At 44.1% G+C, this 22,980-nt stretch overlaps 1 protein-coding gene across 1 annotated transcript in view; it reads right to left on the bottom strand.

Moving 5' to 3' along the window:
• Nucleotides 1-22,980, bottom strand: part of snd1 (staphylococcal nuclease and tudor domain containing 1) — a 332,034-nt gene that overhangs the window by 173,150 nt on the left and 135,904 nt on the right. The window contains exon 14 of the mRNA XM_042335292.1: nt 5,298-5,370. Within this exon, the coding sequence (XP_042191226.1) occupies nt 5,298-5,370 (73 nt within the window). The remainder of the gene's footprint in view (nt 1-5,297; nt 5,371-22,980) is intronic.

Raw genomic sequence — 22,980 nt, 5'->3', positions numbered from 1 at the left:
TCGATCAGCCATTATAGAATGGCAGAACAGGCTTGAGGGGCTGAATGGCCTACTCCTGTTCCTATAATTAATTCTGCGACATTCTCATAGGCAACAACAACAACAATTGCATTTGTATAGTGCTTTTCGGGTCAGGAGGATGTCCCAAGGAGCGCAGCCTTATGCCCTGAAGTAGACCCGAAAACATTCCAAAAGGTTTCACTTTGAAACTTTAAGGCGATATTTAAAAAAGATTCCCTGCGGATTAAAGCGGAGCAATATAGTACCCTTCAAAATGAGCGATGGACAAATGGGAAGTTCATTGCAGGGCTCCTGGGATGATGAAGTATCTTTGGCATTACAGGGGATAGATACAACAACACAGAAAAGGCCAAGACCTGCGAGGAAAGGAGATACAATCAATTTCTGATGCTGTCCTTTCAGCAATGGTCCAACTTTTGATTTAGACCCTGCTCGCTGCACGCACTAAACTCGTGTTGATCCTTTTACAGCAGCCAGACTATTAAGGGCTGATCCACAGGAGGCATCCAGTTTCCGGGCCCATTTTCTCTCACACACATAAAGAACCTTCAAGTTAACTACCAACCAAAGCTGCAAATAAACTTTCTAACTCTTGAGTTATGGATCCTTCCTGGCAGATACCCAGGCACTGCTGCCAAGTCCCCCTCTCTCTCTCTTTCTCTCGTTCATATAATTTCACCCTCTGTTCCTACCCCCCCCCCCCCCCACACACCACACCACATTTCTGGAGCATATTGGTTAAAGCACTCGCCTTGCAAGCGAGGGGAACCGGGTTTGATTCCCGGATGAGCCGAAACCTTAGACACGTTTCCTTACTCCACACTCCTCTCTCTGTTTGCCAGCAGTAAGTAGGAACCTGGTTATTAGCCAATTGACAGATCGCTTTCTGGGGGTAATAATCCCTCCAAAAAAATAAATAAAAAATTGTTCACTGAATCCACGACTGTTTGTGGGACACTGCTGTGCGTAATTGGCAGCAGCGTTTGGCCTGCAAAATACACAGTCACTACATTTTACAGTATATCCTGTGAAGCGCTTTGAGACGTCTCAACGATGTGATAATACCAATTGCAAGTATTATTATTACATACTCACAGATAGGCTGTTCTCCGCTGTGTTGCTTTAGGAAGGTGCGAAGCCCGTGTCTGTGTTTCTGGTACAGAGTGACATTAGTAGGAATTGCTATGTGTTTGGCCCTGGGCTGTGGGAACCGTAGCGCTGAATACATTTTTCATAAAACAATCCTCTCCAGAAACAAATACCAGCCACACAGTGAATACAAGCCAATAATCTTATTCACAGGCTCATATAATTTTAAACAGGAAGCTCTTGGCAGTTACCTCGCTGTGAATTGATAGCTTTTAAGCACTCAGGGGAGTTCTGTATTTGTCAGATTTAGATTCAGAGAGTCATAGAATCTTACAGCACAGAAGGAGGCCATTCGGTCCTTATCAACCCGTCCGCTCCTTCCGCTCAGCCTGCTGCATGTCCCCCGCCCGGCCCACCCCGCCCCACCAGTCTCTGCTCCCAACCTCTGGAACTCCATTCCATATTCCCTTTGCCTCGCTCCCTTGCCTCCTTCAAGGCTCGCCTCAAGACCCTCCTCTTCAATCGTGTCTTCGACTCTCCAATGCCCTCTGCCCTCCCTGATCCCCCCCACCACCGCTCGGGACGTCCTCTCGACGTGAAAGGCGGTTTACAAATCTAATTTTGTATTGTATTGTATTGTATTGTATTGTATTGTGCCTGTGCCGGCTCTTTGAAAGAGGTACCAACTAGTCCCTCTCCCCTGCTCTTACCCCAACACCCCTGCAGATGTGCTAAGGCGCTATACCAAATGTAAGGCTTATTATTATTATTATTGTGAGGTTTGCGAGGAGACAAAGGGGCTCACAACTCCAGTCACCAGAGGTTCACTCAATTATTTCCGCACTTTCCAATTAATTACACATTTGGCATCTGCACAAACAAATATCACGTGGGTATATATTGACAGAAGGAACCATGAATTGCAGTAGTGAAGAGTCACACATCGATGTGCAGCCACAAACCGTGCAGCACAAATGATCATTACTGGATTAATCACAATCTAATCAAATGTGGATCACCCGGTCTTTGTGGAACAAGTTGCCAATCTGTACGGATATACAGCAAAGGCCCCAAACTTCCACCCCGTCACAGTCTCAAGGTCAACGGTTTACAAAAAATGTGGCCATTCAATCCACAACTGTTTGTGGGACGCTGCTGTGCGCGTTTCGCCCGCAAAATGTATGCAGTCAATTCACTTTACTGTGATGCGCTTTGAGACGTCTCGAAGATGTGATAAGGTACTGTAACAAATTCAAGGAGTATTATTATTATATCTGAGGCTGGGAATGGCGCTTGGAGGAGTTATTGCTAAAATTTAAGATTGTGCATTTTGGAAGATAAACTTAGCATCAACTTTGGAAGATGACTTTCCACAGCCACTGTGGAAGTAACTACATTAAGGTGGATGGAGTAAGGAAACTGCCTAAGGTTTCCCCACCCGGGGAATCAAATCCAAGTCCTCTCGCTTGAGAGGCGAGCGCTCTAACCACTACACTACAGGACTCCACATGTTGAAAGAGCCAGGAAAATGGGTTTAAAAGATCGAAGATGGCGCAGACTGATCCCACAGACTGAACGATCTCTCCAAGTGTTGGGACATCGCTGTGGGGCTGTGCAGTAGGACTCGAGGCTGTGCCACAGCACATTACCATTTCAGTTCAGATATCAGTTATGTGAATTTATTTTGTATGCTAATGCATCAATCCCCAGTTCTCATCCACTTCAACAAACTGCATTCTGTCAAATTCACTTAACCTACATCACGAACACAGCCAAAGCCCACCTGAATTCCCATTATTTTAAAGGCATCCCTTTAAATTCCACTACTTAAGAGTTCAACAGTTTCAGGCCACAGCAGTGTCAGGTTTAATCTGGGCAATGGTTGGTTGAGGAGTGTTGGGCACGCTCACAGAGAGAGAGAGAGAGAGAGAGAGGGGAGATAGAGAATAAAAATTGCAGGTTAAAGCGAGCGAGGACAGTGTTTCTTCCCCTCCTCTCATGCCCTGAGCAGACAGATTTATATAGCAGAGGATTCAGTTTCCCTTCTCACAGCAAACATCCAGAGCAGTTCCTGAGCTGCTGGGCAAACAGACAAAGAACAGAGATTTTTCCTTCAGCTATAAGGTTAAGAGAAAGCCCTTCTCTAGGCAAGCTGAATGGGTCAGAGATGACCATTGGCTTGCTGTGTGTCCCTCCCCCCCCGCCCCCATCACAACGCCAACATACAATCGTTGAATTTGATATGGAGCCTTATCACATCTTCGAGACATCTCACAGGGTCTCAGAATATACTGGGAAGTGAACTGACTGTATATTTTGTGGGTGAAACGCAGCAGCAACGTCCCCACAAACAGCCGTGGATTGATTTTTAAATTTTTTTTTGAAGGAAATATTACCCCTGGAAAAGCGATACGTCAATCGACTCACCACTGGGTTCCTGCTTGCTGTTAGGTAAACAGAGGCGTGTGGAGTAAGGAAACTTGCCAAAGGTTCTGATCTGCCAGGGAATCGAACCCAGCTCCTCTCGCTTGCGAAGCAAACTTGAGACTGAATAGAGCATTGTCAGAGGCTCTGTCCTTCAGGTAAGACTCTGAACTGACCTCCAGTCTGTAGACTGAAGTTGGCACTATTGGAAGAGAAGGGAGCTTGTCCCTGTTTCCTGGCCAACAATCCTTCAGATAATAAACTGGTCATCAACTTCATGGATGTCCAGGAAACAAAACGCTGTCACATTTGCCGACAGCACATTCACCACACCCATTAACAGCTCCCGCTGAAGCATTCTGAGACGTTTCAACATTGTGGAGTCCTACAGCGTATTGGTTAGAGCACCCGCCTCCAAGTGAGAGGATCTGGGTTCGATTCCCGGGCAGGGTGAAACGTTGGGACGTCCTCCTGACGTGAAAGGCGCTTTATAAATGGAATCTTGTTGTTGTTGTTGTTGTGGGTGAGTTTCCTTACTCCACACGCCTGTTTACCTCGCAGTAAATAGGAACCCGGCTGTCAGTAGATTGGCGGAACACTTTTCCTGGGGTAATTGGCTGCTGCGTTTCACCCGTGAAATATACTGCCAAATCACTTTACAGTATATTCTGTGAATTTAGCGCTTTGATAAGGCGCTGTACCAAATGCAAGGATTATTACTGTAGGCGTCGTATCAAATGCAGGGATTACTATAACCGCACAGCAAATATCAGACCTGCTTTCTCTGGCGACACAGAAAGTTTTTGCCTTGAAGCCCAGATGCACGCATTTGTAGGCACGGCTCATATTTGCACTGCAAATACAGAGTCTGTTCAATACACACAGCTTCCAACTGAATCAATACGATCGAGTAGAATCAACACCCACAGCAACACATACCATTTATGTGCTTTCGGTGTTTCGTGAGGAACGGTGAAGCAAAGCAATGGAGTCACATCGGCAGGAAACTACCCCCTCACCCCCCCATTGCATCTGGTTCCACTTCTGACCCTGGGCCACAGCTTCACTTGTCAGCCTGTCTCAGTTTGTTGCACTCTCACCTTCAAGTCTCAAGCCCGGTGTGGGGGGGCTTTGAACTCATAGTTTAGAGCAGGAAGTCCAACTGGAGGCCTGCGGGCCACACGCAGCTCGTAGGTCGATCTTATTCGCCCACCACCCCCCATTCCACCTGGCCCACTTGCTCCCGCCATAACCAGTAAATGTTATGTTATATTTCTGGATCACAAAAATATTGCTGATGTGATCCACAGAATATTTCTTAAATAGGCGACCCGGCCCTCAGCAGCCAAAAGGTTAGACCTCCCCGGATTAGGCCAACACTGCAGTTTTGGGCAGTGTGGGGGGAGGGACAGAGACGCTGCATTTTCAGAGGTGCTGCCTGAAACTTTTCCTGTAAGAACAGAGTCTAACCTTCAAGACTGTGCAGAATGGTGGAAAACACTGTAGAACTGTAGACTAAATTGAAGTATGCGCCATCATTGTGAGATGTTACAACTTAAGACACAATAGTCCGAAAGGCTAAGGTCAGGAGGGTTTCCAGCCTCTCGCACTCATTATCAACACAATACAAAAAGGCAGTGTTCACTGGCGTCAGAGCAGTTTTGAAAATCGCAGGTTTAGAAACTCGGGGAAACACAGATGCCACGTCGCCTCTCATTCTTTACAATTACGCATTAATAAGTCCAATCAGCAAAATAACTTACCCCAGATATGTCTGCCACGCGGTGGATAGGAACCTCTCTCTTACTGTGCAGTCCTTTGGCATTCTTTATGGCTCTAGGACAGAAAACACACCATATTTGAGACGTCTCAACGATGTGATTGCAAGGATTATTATTATTAATAATATTAACAAGAATACAAAATAACTCCAACAAAAGTTTTAGATCGATCTCGACTACACGGTGAGATGGCACAGTTAGCTCAGTATAGAAACACAATATCTTGTGGAGTCCCGTAGCTCAACGGTTAGAGCACTCATCGCGCATGTGAGAGACCCTGGTTCGGTTCCCGGGCAGGACCAAACCATGTGCAAGTTTCCTTACTCCACACACCTCCGTTTACCAGCAGTGAGTAGGAACCCAGTTGTTAATCGATTGGCGGATCGCTTTTCCGGAGTAATAATCCCTTCAAAAAATAATAATAATTCATTCACTCAATCCACGCCAGTTTGTGGGACGTTACTGTGTGCAATTGACTGCCACGTTTCGTCCACAAAAATACAGTCAATTCACTTCACAGTATATTCTGTGAAGCGCTTTGAGACGTCTAGAAGATGTGATAAGACGCTATATCAAATGCAAGGATTTTTATTATTATATCTGAGGCTGGGAATGGCGATGGAGAAGTGATGGCAAAAAGTTATCACCAAAAGTGCTCGCTGTGAGTGGAGCAAGTTTCACAAATAATGCAACAAGACAATTCATCAAAAGGTGGCTGGCCTGTCATCAGAGTGGCTTTTCTTTACATAAGGAGAAGCTATTTCCTTCCTCTGCTCGGTGAGTCAGTGCCTGGAGGCCATCGATTGGAGAGAATAAGGAAAGAAGATTAAGAGGATTTTGTTTTACACAGTGAGTTGTTAGGAATATGGAATGTACTGACTGCCAAGGTATGGTGGTCGAGGCAGGATTCGTATTAGCACTGAAGAGGGAAACTAATTGCTGTGCGCAATTGGCTGCTGTGTTTCGCCCACAAAATATACAGTCAATTCACTTTACAGTGTATCCTGTGAAGCGCTTTGAGACATCTCGAAGACGTGATAAGGCACGATATCAAATGCAAGGATTATTTATTGGCAAAGTGGGAAAAATCTATAGCTGTACTGCAACGTTCCACAGGGTAAGGAAGAAAGCCAAAAGGTTTGTGGTCTCCTGGACTTCAGTGGGTTTGCTGACTGACATGAAGGGTCCTTACAGAACAGAATATAACCCTCTTTCTCTCAGACCAGTCGTGCCAACGAGGAAAAGGCTAAACAGCCACAAGGCCTGAAATGTCAGGGAGCTCTGAACAAATATTGCATTACTTTGCGGCCTGTGGCAGGCCCCCTGGATATTCAGCAGCAATGTGCCACCAGTGCTTGTTTAGCAGTTTCTTCAGAAGCTTAAATAGAAATCAATGGAAGAAGGCAAACCAGAAAGGGTTGTTTTTTGAGGGGGGTGAGGGGGAGAGGGAGCCGAGAGAAAGAGACACCACACATTGATTCAATTCCCAAAGAACAAATTGATATCTGGTCATTGAAACCATCAATTGAGTCAACTAATAGATCGTGCTTCTTACTAGGTTTTGTACACAGATGCTGAGGTTGGAACCTGGCCACTTTGACTTAACAACCATGAACCACATGGATTTCCTCACTGTCATGCCCCACTTTCTTATCAACCTCCCCATTCCCACCCGATTTAAACTATACGTCCGAAACCTAAAACTAGTTCTCTTCCACAACTTAAAGCTATTTCTCTTCTCCACACAGTTGGATCCTCGGTGGTCACTTTGAAAGGTCGCTATATAAAGTATGGGTCTCTGTGAAGAAAGCATATAAAGCATGGGTCTCTAAAGCACGAGTCCTGCAACTTAGTGGTTGGAGCACTCGTCTCACAAACAGTGCTGCTGTAGATTGAGTGACCAAATTATTATTTTTTTTATTTTTATTTTTTTGAAGGGATTATTACTCTTGGAAAGTGATCCGCCAATTGACTAACAATCGGGTTCCTACTTACTGGTAGGTAAACTGACGCAAGTGTGTGGAACAAGGAAACTTTTGCCAAACGTTTCCAGCGCCAAGCTTTCTCCATCAGTTACCACCGTCAATTAAATTCTTTAAAATGTATCATGAGAAGTGGTGATGGGGAACCAGCTGGTAAGATACACAAAGAGAAGCAGCTCAAGCAAGCTTGGCATCAGCAGATGTAATGTCATTAACCTGGGATGTCATTTCAACTGCTTGCAAGTTAATTTACCTTCCTCAAACTGTTGAACTCAATGCAGGTTTTACCAGGAAGGGTGGCAGAGGCCAGGAGATTGGGACTTGTTTAACAAATGGCTTGATACTGTAATGAGAAGGCAGGAGGACTGATACTTGAAACGATGAGATCAAATGGGCCGAAGGGCCTTCTTGATCCCAACCTCCCTCGATCTTGTTAAAGCTACATTGGCTCCTCTCCAATCTCCGAGGAGAAAGAGTAATAGACAGTGACTCTGACACAGAGACCCAGCCTGCTCTCTCACTGCATCAGAGTCGCTGGGAAGAATCACAAGATGATGATGAATAGGCATTTCTTATCAAGACAAAGATAGGAATCACACTAACAGCCATCAAATAATAATAATAATCCTTGCATTTGATATAGCGCCTTATCAGGTCTTCCAGACGTCTCAAAGATCTTCACAGAATATATTGTAAAGTGGATTGACTCTATAATTTGTGGGCGAAACGCAGCAGCCAATTGCGCGACCAAATTCTTATTATGAATTAATTATTATTTTTAAGATCAGACAGAATTGTGAAAAATTCTTAAATTCTGAAGCCATTTTTGTACAAACTGGAAAGGCTGATTCCAGACTAAGACCGAATCGAAGAATGCATATTATACAAACATCAAAGGATCTAAAAGAGCCATCAGACACCAGAGGTTGAAGATGCACAATAATTCCTTTTGAAAGGAAATTGAACAAATACTTGTAAAGATTGTGGGGACAGGTTTGAGGAGTGGAATGGCTTCACAGAGCACAAGTCTCCTTTTCTGTAAGATTCTGTGACCCATTAAACCCAGCAGACTACATCCTAGTGATATCTCTCTTGCTTAGTTAGTTGTTAGAGTGCTCGGCCCGCAAACGAGAGGACCTGAGTTTGATTCGCAGACAGGGCGAAACCTTAGGCAAGCTTCCTTTCTAGGGGTAATAATCCCTTCAAAATAAATAAATAGTACTAATTTGGTTGTTCAACCCACGACTGTGGGTGGGACACTGCTGTGCACAATTGGCTGTTGCATTTTGCCCAAAAAATACACAGTCAATTCATATTACAGTATGGTGTAAGATATTAAGACATGTAGGACCTATATTCCTCTGTGGTTATCAATAATAATAATCCCTGCATTTGACATAGCACCTCATCACGTTGTTGAGACATCTCAAGAAGCTTCACAGAGCATATTCTAAAGTGGATTGACTGATTACCCAGTGGGTGAAACATGGCAGCTAATTGCGCACAGCGGTGTCTCACAAATAGGTGTGATTGAGTGACACATTTTTTTAATTCATTTTTTTGAAGGGATTATTACCCCCGGAAAGCGATCCGTCAATCAACTAACAACCAGGTTCCTACTTACTGCTGGGTAAACAGAGGCGTGTGCAGTAAGGAAACTTGCCTAAGGTTTCGCCCTGACCGGGGATTGAACCCGGGTCCTCTCGCTTGCGAGGCGCGTGCTCTAACCATTACATTACGGGACTCCACATTATTGATACGGTGGCCTTTTATGGGGTAGGTGGAGAGACACAAACATAGATCTCATTGTAAGTCTAATAGTCCATCGCTGCTCCTTATATACTTCTGCCCCAAGTGCAAATAATCAGCGAGTAAGAGAGTTGTCACCAGCATGGGCAGAATCTGTTGGCTTCAATGCGTCACAGAATCATGTAATTTTACACTTAATTCAGTCAGTCGCGCACTTGCCTCCTGGCTAACAATCATCATCCAGACAAATTGCTCCTTCATTTCATGGTTGTCAGTGGGATGGGCCGCGTATCAAAAATAACAATTGTAGAATCATTAAATTGACTATTGCGTTTGCCTACAAAAACACACAGTCACTACACTTGACAACCACTAACTAGGAGAAGCGCTAGGAGACATTTCGATGTAATAGGCACAGGACCAAAAGCGAGGATGAGAATAAAAAATAACCCTTGCATTTAATATAGCGCCTTATCAAGTCTTCGAGATGTCTCATAGTGCTTCACAGAATATACTGAAAGAGAATTCACTGTGTATTTTGTGGGCGAAATGAGACTAAATGAGGCTGAGAATAAAAATGAAAATTCTCCTCCTTGTTCTCCCGCTACACAAAGGATGAGGACAGATTCTGTTGGCAGTAATTCCTCGGTTTCTCCTTCACTTCCCCCTGGCCCCAGTTTCACTCAATGTTAAATACAGAAGCAGGACATTTAACCAATCAAGTTTGCCCTGTTGCTTTCCCCCACATGAGCCACCTAAGCTAAATACACTTTCTGGCTTGCTCCTCTCATACCCTTTACTATTTTATATTTTATATTCGCTTTCCAGGGTAATAATCCCCTCAAAAATAATAACTTGGTCACTCAAACCATGACTGTTTGTGGACGGCTGCTGCGTTTCACCCACAAAATATACAGTCAATTCACTTTGCAGTATATTCTGTGAAGTGGCTTGAGATGCCTCAAAGATGTGATAAGGCGCTGTATCAAATGCAAGAATTATTATTTTGGCCTTTCACCGCATGGAGGGCGAAAGTTTTATTATTACTATTATTATCTGCCGAATAGCAGATCATTTCAAAATAATTTGTGGATTCAGTCTCAGTTTGACTAACAATCCTCCAGATCAAATGGGTCATTCATTTCGTGGCTCTTTGTGGGATGTACTGTGTGCAAATTGTTTGCCTTGTTTGCCTGCAATATAAAGTCACTTCACAGTAAAATACTGTCAAGTGCTACAAGACGTCAATGAGAAGGATTATTATAACTGCAGTTTGTGGTAGATGTTCCAATTCCAACACTGTCTGTGTAAGTGTTTTTTTTTAAATCTCTTTAATTCTTTTTCTGTTCATCTACATTCATCCGAGCTGGCAGAGATAGGACAGCAAACACAAAGGAAAAGTTTAGTAAAACTCCACCTCCTAATTGCTAGATAGAGCAATACACGTATTTAACTTGGAGGCAACAAAGGAGGCAAAAAAAAGTAATGATAAAATGTGTATCTAATGCAATCTGTCTCACCCACATTCACCCAAGTCGAGAGCGGAGTCTATATTTCTACACTTGGCTGCAGTTCACTGTCAACAGAACTGAATGATATGGGTTCCTGTAACTACAGTGGTTACAAAGACAGCTGCTTTTAGTGAAGTGCAATTTATAATCTTCATGAACGGAAACAATTGCAGATTCACTGAATGAAACACACATTACCAGTGCGATTGCTGAGCCAGCCTGAAGCTATTGAACCATGGCACAAGAACGGGAACTTGGTGAGCGGGTAGTCAGCCTGAACTGAACCTCTACCCCTCGCCTGACCCCTATCCTACCCCAGTCTTATCCCATACTCTACGCCAGCCTTATCCCTACTGTACCCCAGCTTACCCCTACCCTACCCCAGTCTTATCCCTACTCTACCCCAGCCTGACAGCCTTACTTCTGAACATAATAATTGCTAGACGAGAGAAGACCAAGGTCCACCTTGTTCACCTTCCACCAACCTTGGTTCACTTCCCGGGCAGGACGAAACGTTGGGCAAGTTTTCTTGCTCCACACGCCTCTGCTCACCAGCAGTAAGTAGGAACCTGGTTGTTGGTTGATTGGTGGATCACATTTCTGGGGATAATAATCCCTTCAAAAATAATTAAATAATAATTTGGTGACTCAATCTGTTTCTGGGACACTGTTGTACACAATTGGCTGCCGCGTTTCGTCCACAAAATATACAGTCAATCCACTTTACGTTACATCCTGTGAATAAGGCGCTATATCAAATGCAAAGATTATTATTATTACTCAAGAACATTCACCTCCCTTTTGGAAGTCACATTACACTGAGGAATATTCTCTTCCTTCCCCACCCCACACCTCACAACGACAGCTTGCGTTCAGCAAACACCCTTCACACAGGGTAACGTCTTAGATCACCATCAACACCAGAGCCTACCAGCAGCAAAGCCTGAGCCCCAGAGCAGGAAAGCTCGCGTCTATTCCTTCAGCAGAATATTGCCTGGGGAAGTATCTGACTGTGTCAGAGTTTCAATAGGGAAAAGGATGTACAGAATTCTGTAAGCATGTGAAATGTATTAAAAAATTTAATTCTACAAAGTCCTTTGTGGCTGAGCCATGACCTAACCGTGTCACCGACACACGCTGCAGTGACTGGGGAGCCAGCTCTCAGGCACACAGCTCAGAGGGATGGGAAGCTGTGTGTTTGTCGAGTCATCAAATCACATCTTTATTGAAACGGCATCCATTACGCTCTCACACAGTGCAACCCAGATGCTGTGTGTGCAAGAAATTAAATATCGCTTCTTGGCATCTTGTTTTGGTTTCAATATGTATCTCAGGCTGTGGGTCTGTAAAGCGCTGTGTAATAATAATATTAATCCTTGCATTTGAGATCTCTCAATGCGCTTCACAGAATATACTGGAAAGTAAGCCAACTGTGTATTTTATGAGCAAAAATGTGTTAATAATTCTTATTGATAAAAGTATATTCATAAAAATATGAATACTAATGATTTGTTTTGCTCCTCTCAATCTCATGGAGTAATTGAAAAAGAGAAGGGAGTTTTTTTCCTGGTGTGCTGGCTAACAATTTTCTGCATTTGGTGGCTGTTCTTTTCAAGTCTCTTTGTGATGCTTTGATGGGGCGCAACAGGGTTAACGGTCACTGCACTTGAAGGTGATTACTATTGTAGCCTTCGAGATGTTTTCAAAGGCTTCACCTTTGACATTCAAGTGCGAATCCCTCCACCTTGCCCCTTCCTTCCCCATCTTCAGGTCATGCCTAAAGACCGTCCTCTTCGGACTGTGCCTAGGGTCACCTCCCCCTCCCCCCGGCTTGGCTTCATGTTCCATTCATTCTGGAAATATTTTTCCAATGAATGGAACATAAAATTCTCTGCCACAAACTGAAATTGAAGCAAATTATTTTGGAAGGCGATGAGATAGCCGCTGGTGAAATTAAAGGGTATCACGAGAGAGGAGAGTGCAGAAACTAGGTGATTTATGTGGAGAAATACACCAGCACAGACTTGATGAGCTGAATATGGAATATAAGAACATAAGAACATAAGAATTAGAGCAGGCAACTATATTGGGAGGCACTGATTGTGTAAGGAGTACGTGAAGTCCTGTAGCTCAGTGGCTAGAGCATTCACCTCACAAGCGAGAGGACCTGGGTTCAAATCCCTGGCAAGACGAAACGTTGGGCAAATTTCCTTACTCTACACTCCTCTATTTGCCTACCAAGTAAGTAGGAACCCGCTTGTTAGCAATTGGCGGATCGTTTTTCTGGGGGTAATAAACCCTTCAAAAAATAATTTGGTCGCTTAATCCCACTGTTTGTAAGACACTGCTCTGCGCAAGTTTTGCCCCCAAAATATACAGTCAATTCACTTTACAATGTATTCTGTGGAACGCTTTGAGACATTTTGAAGACATGAAAAGCGCTATATCAAATGAAAGGATTATTATTATTATAATTGAACAGAGCCCCAGAGCAGCCTCCAATAAGAGCTGATGCGAGATCAGGAAGGCTGTTCTCATTGCAGAGGTATCAGAAGAGGATTAGAATTCAAATGAAAAGTTGTGAGCCGATGCCAAACCCTGATTAAGACTATCATTGTTTCACAGTGACATGCAAGATCTATCCATTGTTAGGTGTCAAAATTAATCAGCCACTGTGTAGGAATATCCATCTTGACAACTTTGACATATGGGTGCCATAGGTAGGCACTGTACATTCAGATGAAGGATGGAGATAGCAAGTCTGATCTACAATGAGCTGCTCTTTTCTGATTTAGAAACAAAAGACACGATTATTCCTATCGGAAAGGGACGATTGTTGTTATAAAGGTCACAAAACAAGTGAAGTCAGGAAATATGCGTGCTAGCACGGAAAGGAGTCCTGGAGCTCAGTGGTTAGAGCACTCGCCTCGCAAGCGAGAGGACCTGGGTTTGATTTCTGGGGTAGGGCGAAACCTTGGGCCAGTTTCCTTACTCTACACGCCTCTGTTTACCGGCAGTAAATAGGAACCCGGTTGTTAGTCGATTTTCTGGAGGTAATAATCCCATCAAAAAGAAAATAATAATAATAATGCGGTCACTCAACACACGACTGTTTGTGGGACGCTGCTGTGCACAATTGGCTTCTGAGTTTGGTGCAAAAAATATAGTCAATTCCCTTTACAGTGTGTTCTGTGAAGCGCTTTGGGATGTCCTCCCGACGTGAAAAGCGCTATATCAAATGCAAGGATTATTATTATTATTATTATTATTATCCTGTGAAGTGCTTTGAGACGTCTCAAAGACGTGATAAGGCGCTGTATCAAATGCGAGGATTATTATTATAGGGGCACATGTTTAAAATGAGCACAAAAAAGAACTGAAGTAAAGGGGAGGTTAGAAAACACATCTCTAAACAGAGGGTGACTGAATGCTCTGCCAACACCAGTAACTCAAGTGTAACGTATTAATTATTTATAAAAAGAATCAGATGGATGCTTAATGAAAAGGAATTCTAAAGGCCTCGGGAGCAATCAGGAGAGTGGGATTATTAAGCGAGGTGGCTCATTTGTAGAGAATCAGTGCGGAAAGGTCAATTGGCCCATTTGTGCGCTATAACACTCTGCGCTATAACACTCTGCGATACTCTCCATTCCCTAATCTGATAAGAATCACGTCACGCCTCGGCACCTCCCTACCTCTCTGATCTGCTTACCCCCCAACACACTGCCCGCTTCTTCTGCTCGACTGGAATAGCAAAGTCTTGGAGATGGAAGTCTAACCAGCCTTTTAGCAGCTTAGTGGTGATATGGTACACAGAATGTTGGTCCATCAAGTCACCACCAGCTTCAAATTACCATAAATCCAACGGAGGATTCAGTCGCAACGCTATTCTAGAGACCTACACACAATTCTATTCTGACAGGATCAAAGACCACAAGCGATATGAATCCCATTATTAATAATAATCCTTTCATTTGATATAGCACATTATCAGGTCTTCAAGACGTAGAAAAGCGCTCCACAGAATATACTGTAAAGTGAATTGATTGCGTATTTTGTGGGCAAAACTTTGCACTCCTCCTGTATCTATCTTTTTCAATCCCCCACCGTTTAACAGGCTTTAGTTAAAATGAGTTCATAAAGCACACGCAACATGCATACAACTGCACTTCAGGATGCTGTCACGTTGAGGTCTGTTGGAACCTTATTGCTCCCCATGGCTAAAGCAGATTGAAACTGCAGAGTTGGTTCCTTTTGTGTGCGTGGGAGCTTATCGCACTGATTGTGTCCCATTAGATACCTCTGGGGCGAATTTACACCAAACTAAGGATTAAATTGCTGACGAGGGGGCAGTAAAGGAATTATTAAGTCACAATAATACTGCAGCCAAATGAACAAATTCCTCTCTTTCTCCGAGCGCTGGTGCTCAGATCCCAAGTATGTTCTAACTACTTATACAACTGAATCAAGCCTTTCTGGTTTCAGTTAAGTTTTGGCAGTCTTGCTACAGGAGGAAAATGTATTTTGTTTGAATGTGCATGGAATCATGTAACGTGGTGGTTATAGCTCGCCTTGCAAGCAAGAGGACCTGGGTTCAATTCTCGGGCAGCACGAAATGTTGGGCAAGTTTCCTTCCTCCCCACGCCTCTGTTTATCTAGCAGTAAATCGCAACCTGGTCGTTAGTTGATTTGTGGTTCGTCTTTCCAGGGATAAGAATCCCTTAAAAAAACAGACAAATAAAATGATGATGTGGACACTGCTGTGCTGCGTTTCGCCCACAAAATACACAGTCAATTAATTTTACAGTATATTCTATGAAGCGCTTTGAGACGTCTCAAAGACGTGATAAAGCGCTATATCAAATGCAAGGATTATTATAATTAATAATGCCCATTAAGAGGAATATGAAATACACAGTCACTACATTTTATAGTAAATCCCGTGAAGTGTTCTGAGATACCCTCCAACGTAAAAGGGGTTGTATCAAGTGCGAGAATTACATTTCTCATCACGCCCAGTTGCAGAACTTCTTTGAATCCCCTTGTCTATTGTCTATTAATAATAACAATAATAATCCTTGAATTCGATATACACTTATCAGGTCTTCGAGAGTTCCCAAAACGCTTCACAGAATATACTGTAGTGAATTGACTGTATATTTTGTGGGCAAAACGCAGCAGCCAATTGCGCACAGCAGTGTCCAATTTATTATTTTATTTATTCTTTGCTTCCTCAATCGCTCACCCAGCTCTAGCCTCGGGGTCACAAGTTTCGATGGACTTGAGCGAGGCTGACAATGCGGCGCTGGGGAAGTGGCACACTGTCTCTCAGATGAGATGGTAAACTGCCTGGGGCGGACATTAAAGATCCCATGACACTGTTAGCAATTTCTCCGCGTGTCCTGGTCAATAATCCTCCAGATTTATTTGTAATTCTCCTTCTGGCTATCTGTGGGATTTGGCTGGTGGAAATGACTGCCACACTTCTTTTGCCTGCAACTTGACAATTACTGCAAATGAGATGTTATAAAAATAAACATTCTCCTCTCTCCTTCGAGATCTTTTCAGAGACCCCTGGGGTAGGAGACACGAATAGGCTGGTCAACTGATGGTCAACTCCTACTCTCATTGTTGGCCTCCAACACCCTTCCCCCTCTCTTAACCTTTATTGTTTCGCTCACAAAACATAGTCAATTCACTTTACAGTATATTCTGTAAAACGCTTTGAGACGTCTCGAAACCGTGACAAGGAGCTCTATCAAATCCAAGGATTATTATCATTATTATTGATCCTCTGAACTTTCACCGTGTGTCCCTCCAGCTCTAAGTGCACAGCCCAGTTTAATGGAGCGCTATGATGAGAATCAGCCAGTAAGGTATCAGCTGACTCTGCAGTAACATTAATCTCATCACCAATCTCTGATGGTTAAGTGCCATTGTGAACTTTTCAAAGACAATATAAATCAAGAGCTTTTAATAGAATAAGGCTTCAACCACCACAACTGGGCAAACAAAGCATGTGCGACCAATATAAGCAGCAAACGTGCCCAGACACACTGTGATGAACTGAGAGGCACTCAATGTGGAAACAGTCCCCCCTGCAGGGTAGTCAGTTTGGGGGAGCACCTCAAGGTCAGCGTGTTTCCCAAGTGTTGATCTTTAAGGAGAATTTACTGAGGTGTAATGATCAGCTGCTTTATCTTGTGCTGAACAGTAGAACCAGAGGACGCAGCCTGCGATTGAAAGGAGGTAAATTCAGAACAAATTTGCGGAAATGCTACTTGAGTCAACGAGTAGCAAATTTATGGAACAGGCTCCCTAGGGAGACAGACGGTGGAAGCAGAAAGTGTTGATTCTTTCAAGAACAAATGAGATAGATTTCTGTTAGGAAATAATATCTGGGGATACAGTGTATAGTTTGCGATATGTGCTTGTGACTGCCAGGACGGTGGAAGGCAAACTGGGTGGATCTTGGTCTTCTTTCGCCAGCAAATTCTTATGTTCTTATGAGGTATAAAATACTAAATGGGATCAAAAAATAAACCCCAAGCAGCATGTTCAGCTGAACCAGACAAGACAAGAAGGTTCAGGTACATGGGTGTGAAGGGCAATTTAAGGACAGACACTAGGAAGCATTTATTTTCACAGAGGGCAATCAACAGCTGGAATGGGTTTCCAGAAAGGGAGGTTAAAGCCAAAATGCTGTACTAATTTAGTAAACAGCTTGATGCTTTAATAGGAAGGCAGCAGGGATAGTTTTGTGAGGAAGGACAGCGGGGGGAAAAGGATGAGATCCAATGTGCAGAAGGACCTTCTTCATCATGAACTGAAGTTGAGGTACAGATATAATCGAATGGCAGAACAGGCTCGAGAGGCTGAATGGCCTCCTCCTGTTCCTATGAATCGGTCTTGTGACCTTGTAGGACATGGGCCTTGATGGTAATTGTTTGCTGAGATGGGTGGGGAAGGTGTGCTGCTCACAATAACAGCGTGCACTTACACAGTGCCCCTCTGCAGGGAGGTGTCCCAGAGCGTTTGACAGTGGCAGAGCACGACACTGAGCCGAGGGGGAGGTGACGGGGGCCCGTAGGCCAGGGCTGAAGTAAAAGGTCTTCAGGCGTGATCTGAAGATGGGGAATTAAGGACGGGCAAGGCAGGGATAGAGGAAGACCGCTCCAGAGTTTCGGGGCGTAGTGGCTGAAAGCATGGCCACCGATGGTGGAACGGTGGGCACCAGGGACGAGCAGAATCAAGCTGAATCCTATCCACACAGACGCCTAAGTAATCAGATAAGGGACTGGACTGCCGCTAACCTTCTGCGCTATCCACATTGTGTCCGCATCATGGCAAAGAATTACAGGGTTAGCGACATTCCCCAGCGCTCAGGGAGGACATCTCTTATTAGACCATATTATCAGCTCAATCATACTGCCACAAGCGAAGAAAATAGACTTTTCTTTTTTAAAACACACACACGCACAATACAAATGGAATGAAAGACGATTTGCCTTTCAGCAAACAGCTGTCTGATAAGGAGGAGCAGTCACTTCGGCAGGAAGCTCGCATCAATCAGCGGGAAAGGAAATCAGGAGCAGGGACCATTCGCTGGAAATGGTAAAAAAAATTAAATATTCACAAGGCTGCAGCGGTGGTGGGAGAGATTTGCAGTGAGCTGAAAGGTTAACTTCAGATTGTCTTTCAGTCATCAAGCTCATCCTTCCCAACCACCATGCTTTTGTCTAGTCCTGTAGCTTAGTGGTTAAAGCGTTTGAGTTGCAAGCAAGAGGTCCCAGGTTCGAATCCCAGCCGGTGGAAAACCTTGGGCAAGTTTGCTTGCTCCCACAAACGTGCCTGTTTACCTGGCAGTAAAGTAAGGACCCGGCTGTTAGTCGATTGGCGCATCACTTTTTCTGTGGGTTATAATCCCGCCAAAAAAAATATGGTCACCCAACCCATGACTGTTTGTGGGACACTGCTAAGCGATGCTTGTGTTTGTTAAGAGTTATAGTCACCCAGATAAATGGAACAGAGAATCAGCATGAGCTGTCGCAAGTAGTTAATCATCTGCAGTAAGAGCTTGAATGATCCATTGCACTGCAGCTCGCAAAGGGCACTATATCAGTTAAGGATGAAGATCCCACAGATAACTACTGTAAGTACGTAATGCACAAGTGCAGATTTGGTAGAGCTTTAAATCCATCCCCTCATTATAACCCAATGGCCTGAGTCTAACAGCTTAATGGCTGACGTCTTGGTGGTCAGGTCACTGCTGACTTAACTTCCTGCGTCTTGGGGGTGCAGGATGTCCTGCTGACCTCACTTCCTGCGCGTATGCACAAAACCTCCACACTGAGGTCACTGGCAAAACGACGTCAGTAATAACAACAATCCTTACATTTGATATCGTGGGTCATCACGTCTTCGAGACGTCTCAAAGCGCTTCACAGAATGTACCGTAAAGTGAATTGACTGTATGTTTTGTGGGCGAAACTATAAAGGTTGAGAGAGGGGGGGAAGGGTGTTAGAGGCCAACGGTGAGAGTAGGAGTTGGCCACCAGTTGTTTGTGGGACGCTGCTGTGCACCACTGGCTGCCGCGTTTCGCCCACAAAACTCACAGACAATTTACTTTACAGTATATTCATTGAAGTGCTTTGAGGTTTCTCGAAGATGTGATATGCGGCTGCATCGAATGCACTGATTATTATTAATATGATTGTGATTCTCCATGGCTGACAATACTTGAGCAGGAAGTACTGAACGAAACAAAACAGGACCTGTAAGCCTCCGTGAAAAAATATTCGTTTCGAGAAATAAAACACAGATGATCTTTACCTATGAAGTTAGCTTTTATTTCCAAAAAAAAACGCACAGGTGTAGATAAACAAGATGTAAGAGATTTTCCAAATCAGCAAATCCTGGTGTCTGAGCAGCTGGTTAAAGCAACCAAACATACCGACCGGGGAGACGGAAGCTATTTGTCAACTCATTCACCTCCCCATTTTTAAACAAGGTGCTTACGTCAGCACCTAGTGGCTGTGTGCAGCAACCACAGCTTCCCTTTGGCCATAACACAACTAGACCCCCATGTCGGTTGGTCCTTGGCCCATCTTCAGCGGTCGGGCCTTCTGCCTCTCTGCCCCCACCCTTTGGAAGTCCATCCCACAGTCCCTTCGCCTTGCTCCCTCCTTTGCCTCCTTCAAGGCACGTCTCAAGATCCCCCTCTTTGACCGTGCCTCTTACCCCTACCCTTCACCCTCCACGATCCCCACCACCCCGGGTCCAAACCCCTGCCTGTCCGGAGCCTCGGGACGTCCTCCCGACACGAAAGGCGCTGCGTAAATGTCGATCAATAGTTTGAAGCAGTCGATCATTAGTTTGAAAAGGGAATGAGATAATAATAATCCTTGCATTTGATATGGTGCCTTATCAGGTCTTCGAGACGCCTCAAAACGCTTCATGGAATATATTGTATTGACGGTATATAAGTGAATTGACTGCATGTCTTGTGGGCGAAGCACGGCTGCCAATTGCGCACAGCAGTGTCCCACAAACAGTCGTGGATTGAGTGACCAAATTATTATATTTTTAGTTTATTTCTGATAAATCCTTGAATAAAAACACCAGAGAGCACGGGGAGCAGGCAGGTTATCAGGTACTGGGACAAATGGCCTATTTCTGTGCTGTGACCTTGTACAATTCCATGAATTGATGGCATTACAGTCAGGTAACACACACACACACACACAAACACAAGATTAAGCATCTTGCAACTTCTGTTCCTTGTAGCCATCATCAGCCTTCTGCCCGTCTACAGGGACACTGGCAAATATTGATATTTATTATCCAGAACAAGAAGGCAGTGTGAGCAATAAACTCAAACACATTCCATTTACCCCTATTCATTTAAACTAAAATTGTAATCTTGTGCTGTTCATTTTGCTGCAGAAATATTACTCGCACTCCTCTAGGGGTTAATGAATAGGAAAGATTGCTTGTGCAGCCCAACTCATGCCCTTTAACGCCAGGCTCCCTCATTTCTTTTTGCTGAGACGCAGCTACCTGCAAGCCAGTCCCCGGAGCGCCTTAAAAATATTTTAATTGGTTTGTTTACCTCACGCACACACTTTTACTTGGTGTAATAAGGCTGACACTTCACTGAAGGCACAAGGCTGTGCACATTAACAATGTTAAACTGCAACACTGCACAGACGGATGTACAAGTTGACCTTTTTATCGTGTTAAATCACTATCATTTCTCCTTCCTTTCTGTATCAATCAAGGGCCAGGAATATAAAAAGGCAGGGCCAAATTGTTTTTTCCCTGACAGTCAATGTGTCTTGGCGAAGCGCTGTTGAACAAATCTGCCCTATTTTAATTTTCTTTTATTGAGTTCTCCTTCCACAGTTTTGAAATCGAGAATGTGTGTATGTGTGTGGGTGAATGGGCAGTCTTACCTTACCTTCCCTTGCTTTTCTGCAGCATAATAATGATAATAATCCTTGCATTTGACATATCGCCTTAACACGCTGCTGAGAAGTCTCAAAGCACTTCCCAGAATATACTGTAAAGTGGAGTGACTGTATTTTGTGGGCAAAAAGTGGCAGCCAATTGCACACAGCAGTGTCCCACAAACAGTCATGGAATGAGTGACAAAATTATTACCCCTGGAAAGCAATCCGCCAATCGACTAACAACCGGGTACCTACTTACCGCTAGGTGAACAGAGGCGTGTGGAATAAGGAAAGTTGCCTAATATTTCTCCGCCGCCTGGATTCGAACTTGATTTAGGTGAGCGCTTGCGAGGTGAGCCCAGTAACCACTACGCTACAGGACTTCACAGTCTACACTAAGTGCATTTTACCAGGATATGGGGGTAGTGAAAGGCCTATAGCTCATAGTCCAGGCTCTCATTGCAGTGCAGTGTTCACTGCAATGTCTTCCAGATAAGTCGGTAAACCATGGTCTAGTAAGCCTGTTCAAGTGGAACTTAATCCCAAGACGCTACTCAGAAAGAAGGGAATTTCTCCTGGTGTTCTGGAAACAACGCCCCCACCCCCCAAATAAAATTGGTCAAATGCTTGTGTTACTGCACTTGGTAATTGTCTCTCACAGGTGCTGTAACAAATGCGAGGACTGCTATTTGTTTCAGTTTAGGTGAGACAAACGTGGAAATACAGACACGAACCCAAACGCCACCACTATTGTACACAGGCGACATGATTACTATCTTTAAGATTCTGAAGGGGACTGGATAATGCAGACCATGATAAGCTGTCTTATCTTGTACTGAACAGTGGGAGCAGAAAGTGTTGTTTGTTTCAAGAACAAATTAAGTGGATTTCTGGTAGAAAATAATATCTGGGGAAACAGCATATAGTTTGGGACATGACATGTCAAGCGACTGCCAAGATGGTCGAAGGCGAACTAGATAGACCTTCTTTTACCAAGCAATTTTTATGTTCTTATGTTCAAGAGTGTTGGTATATTCCCTGCACCATCCCCAGCACTAAGCCTCTATGTGTTGTGAGGAACAACAACATCCATTTAGAGAACACTATTGTACTGAAAGCAGCAATTGAGATCACAATTATGCCGGCAGCTAAATCATGGAGTAAACGGGAAAGGTCATTCCAGAAGCTGGTTATTACGACTATAGTTTACACTTAAAGAAAAATCCACACTAACACAAGGGAACAAGTTAAACTGTCTGGGCATGTTCCTCATATGATTGCACTTGCAATTTTAGCTTGTATAACAACTAGCATTTAAATATAGAAATGCAAGACATTCATGTAGAACGTCTCAAAGTGCTGCTCGGAGATGCTGTTCATCTTCCAGTCCAGGAAGCAGGGAAGAAAGGAGGAGGCAGGTGTGGGGTATGAGAGGGAGCTTCAGAAACAGGGGTGTAATGGCCGAAAGCTCAGTTTGGCAGCAGACAATCTAAACAGTGGGCAAAGTGGGATGTTTTGCCCACAAAATATACAGTCAATTCACTTCACTGTATATTTTGTGCCTGGTTTTGAGACGTTTCAATGGCAGGATAAAGTGTTATATTAAATGCATAATAATCAAAAGGATTATTATAACAACAACTTGCATTTATATAGCGCGCTTCATGTAGGGTGGCCTCCCAGAGTGCGACGCCAAGCCAGGGAGAGGGGACTGTAGGCGCGGTTGAAGAGGAAAGTCTTCAGGCGCAATCTGAAGATGGGGAAGAACGTAGCAAGGCGGAGGGATAGAGGAAGAGTGTTCCAGAGTTTTGGGGGCATAGTGCTTGAAAGCGCAGCCACCAATGGTGGAACCGAGGGCATGAGGGACAAGCAAAAGGCCGGAGCCAGTCGAGAGGAGGCAGTGGGTAGTGGGTTGGGTGAGCAGGTGGGAGAGGTAGGGAGATGCCAGGGCAGAAGTTTGTTGGATTCCAA

The sequence above is a fragment of the Callorhinchus milii genome, unplaced genomic scaffold (assembly GCF_018977255.1).
Source record: "Callorhinchus milii isolate IMCB2004 unplaced genomic scaffold, IMCB_Cmil_1.0 Scaffold5, whole genome shotgun sequence".
Lineage (NCBI taxonomy): Eukaryota > Metazoa > Chordata > Chondrichthyes > Chimaeriformes > Callorhinchidae > Callorhinchus > Callorhinchus milii.
Note: the sequence above shows the minus strand (reverse complement) of the source record. Positions and strands in the feature narration are given on the sequence as shown.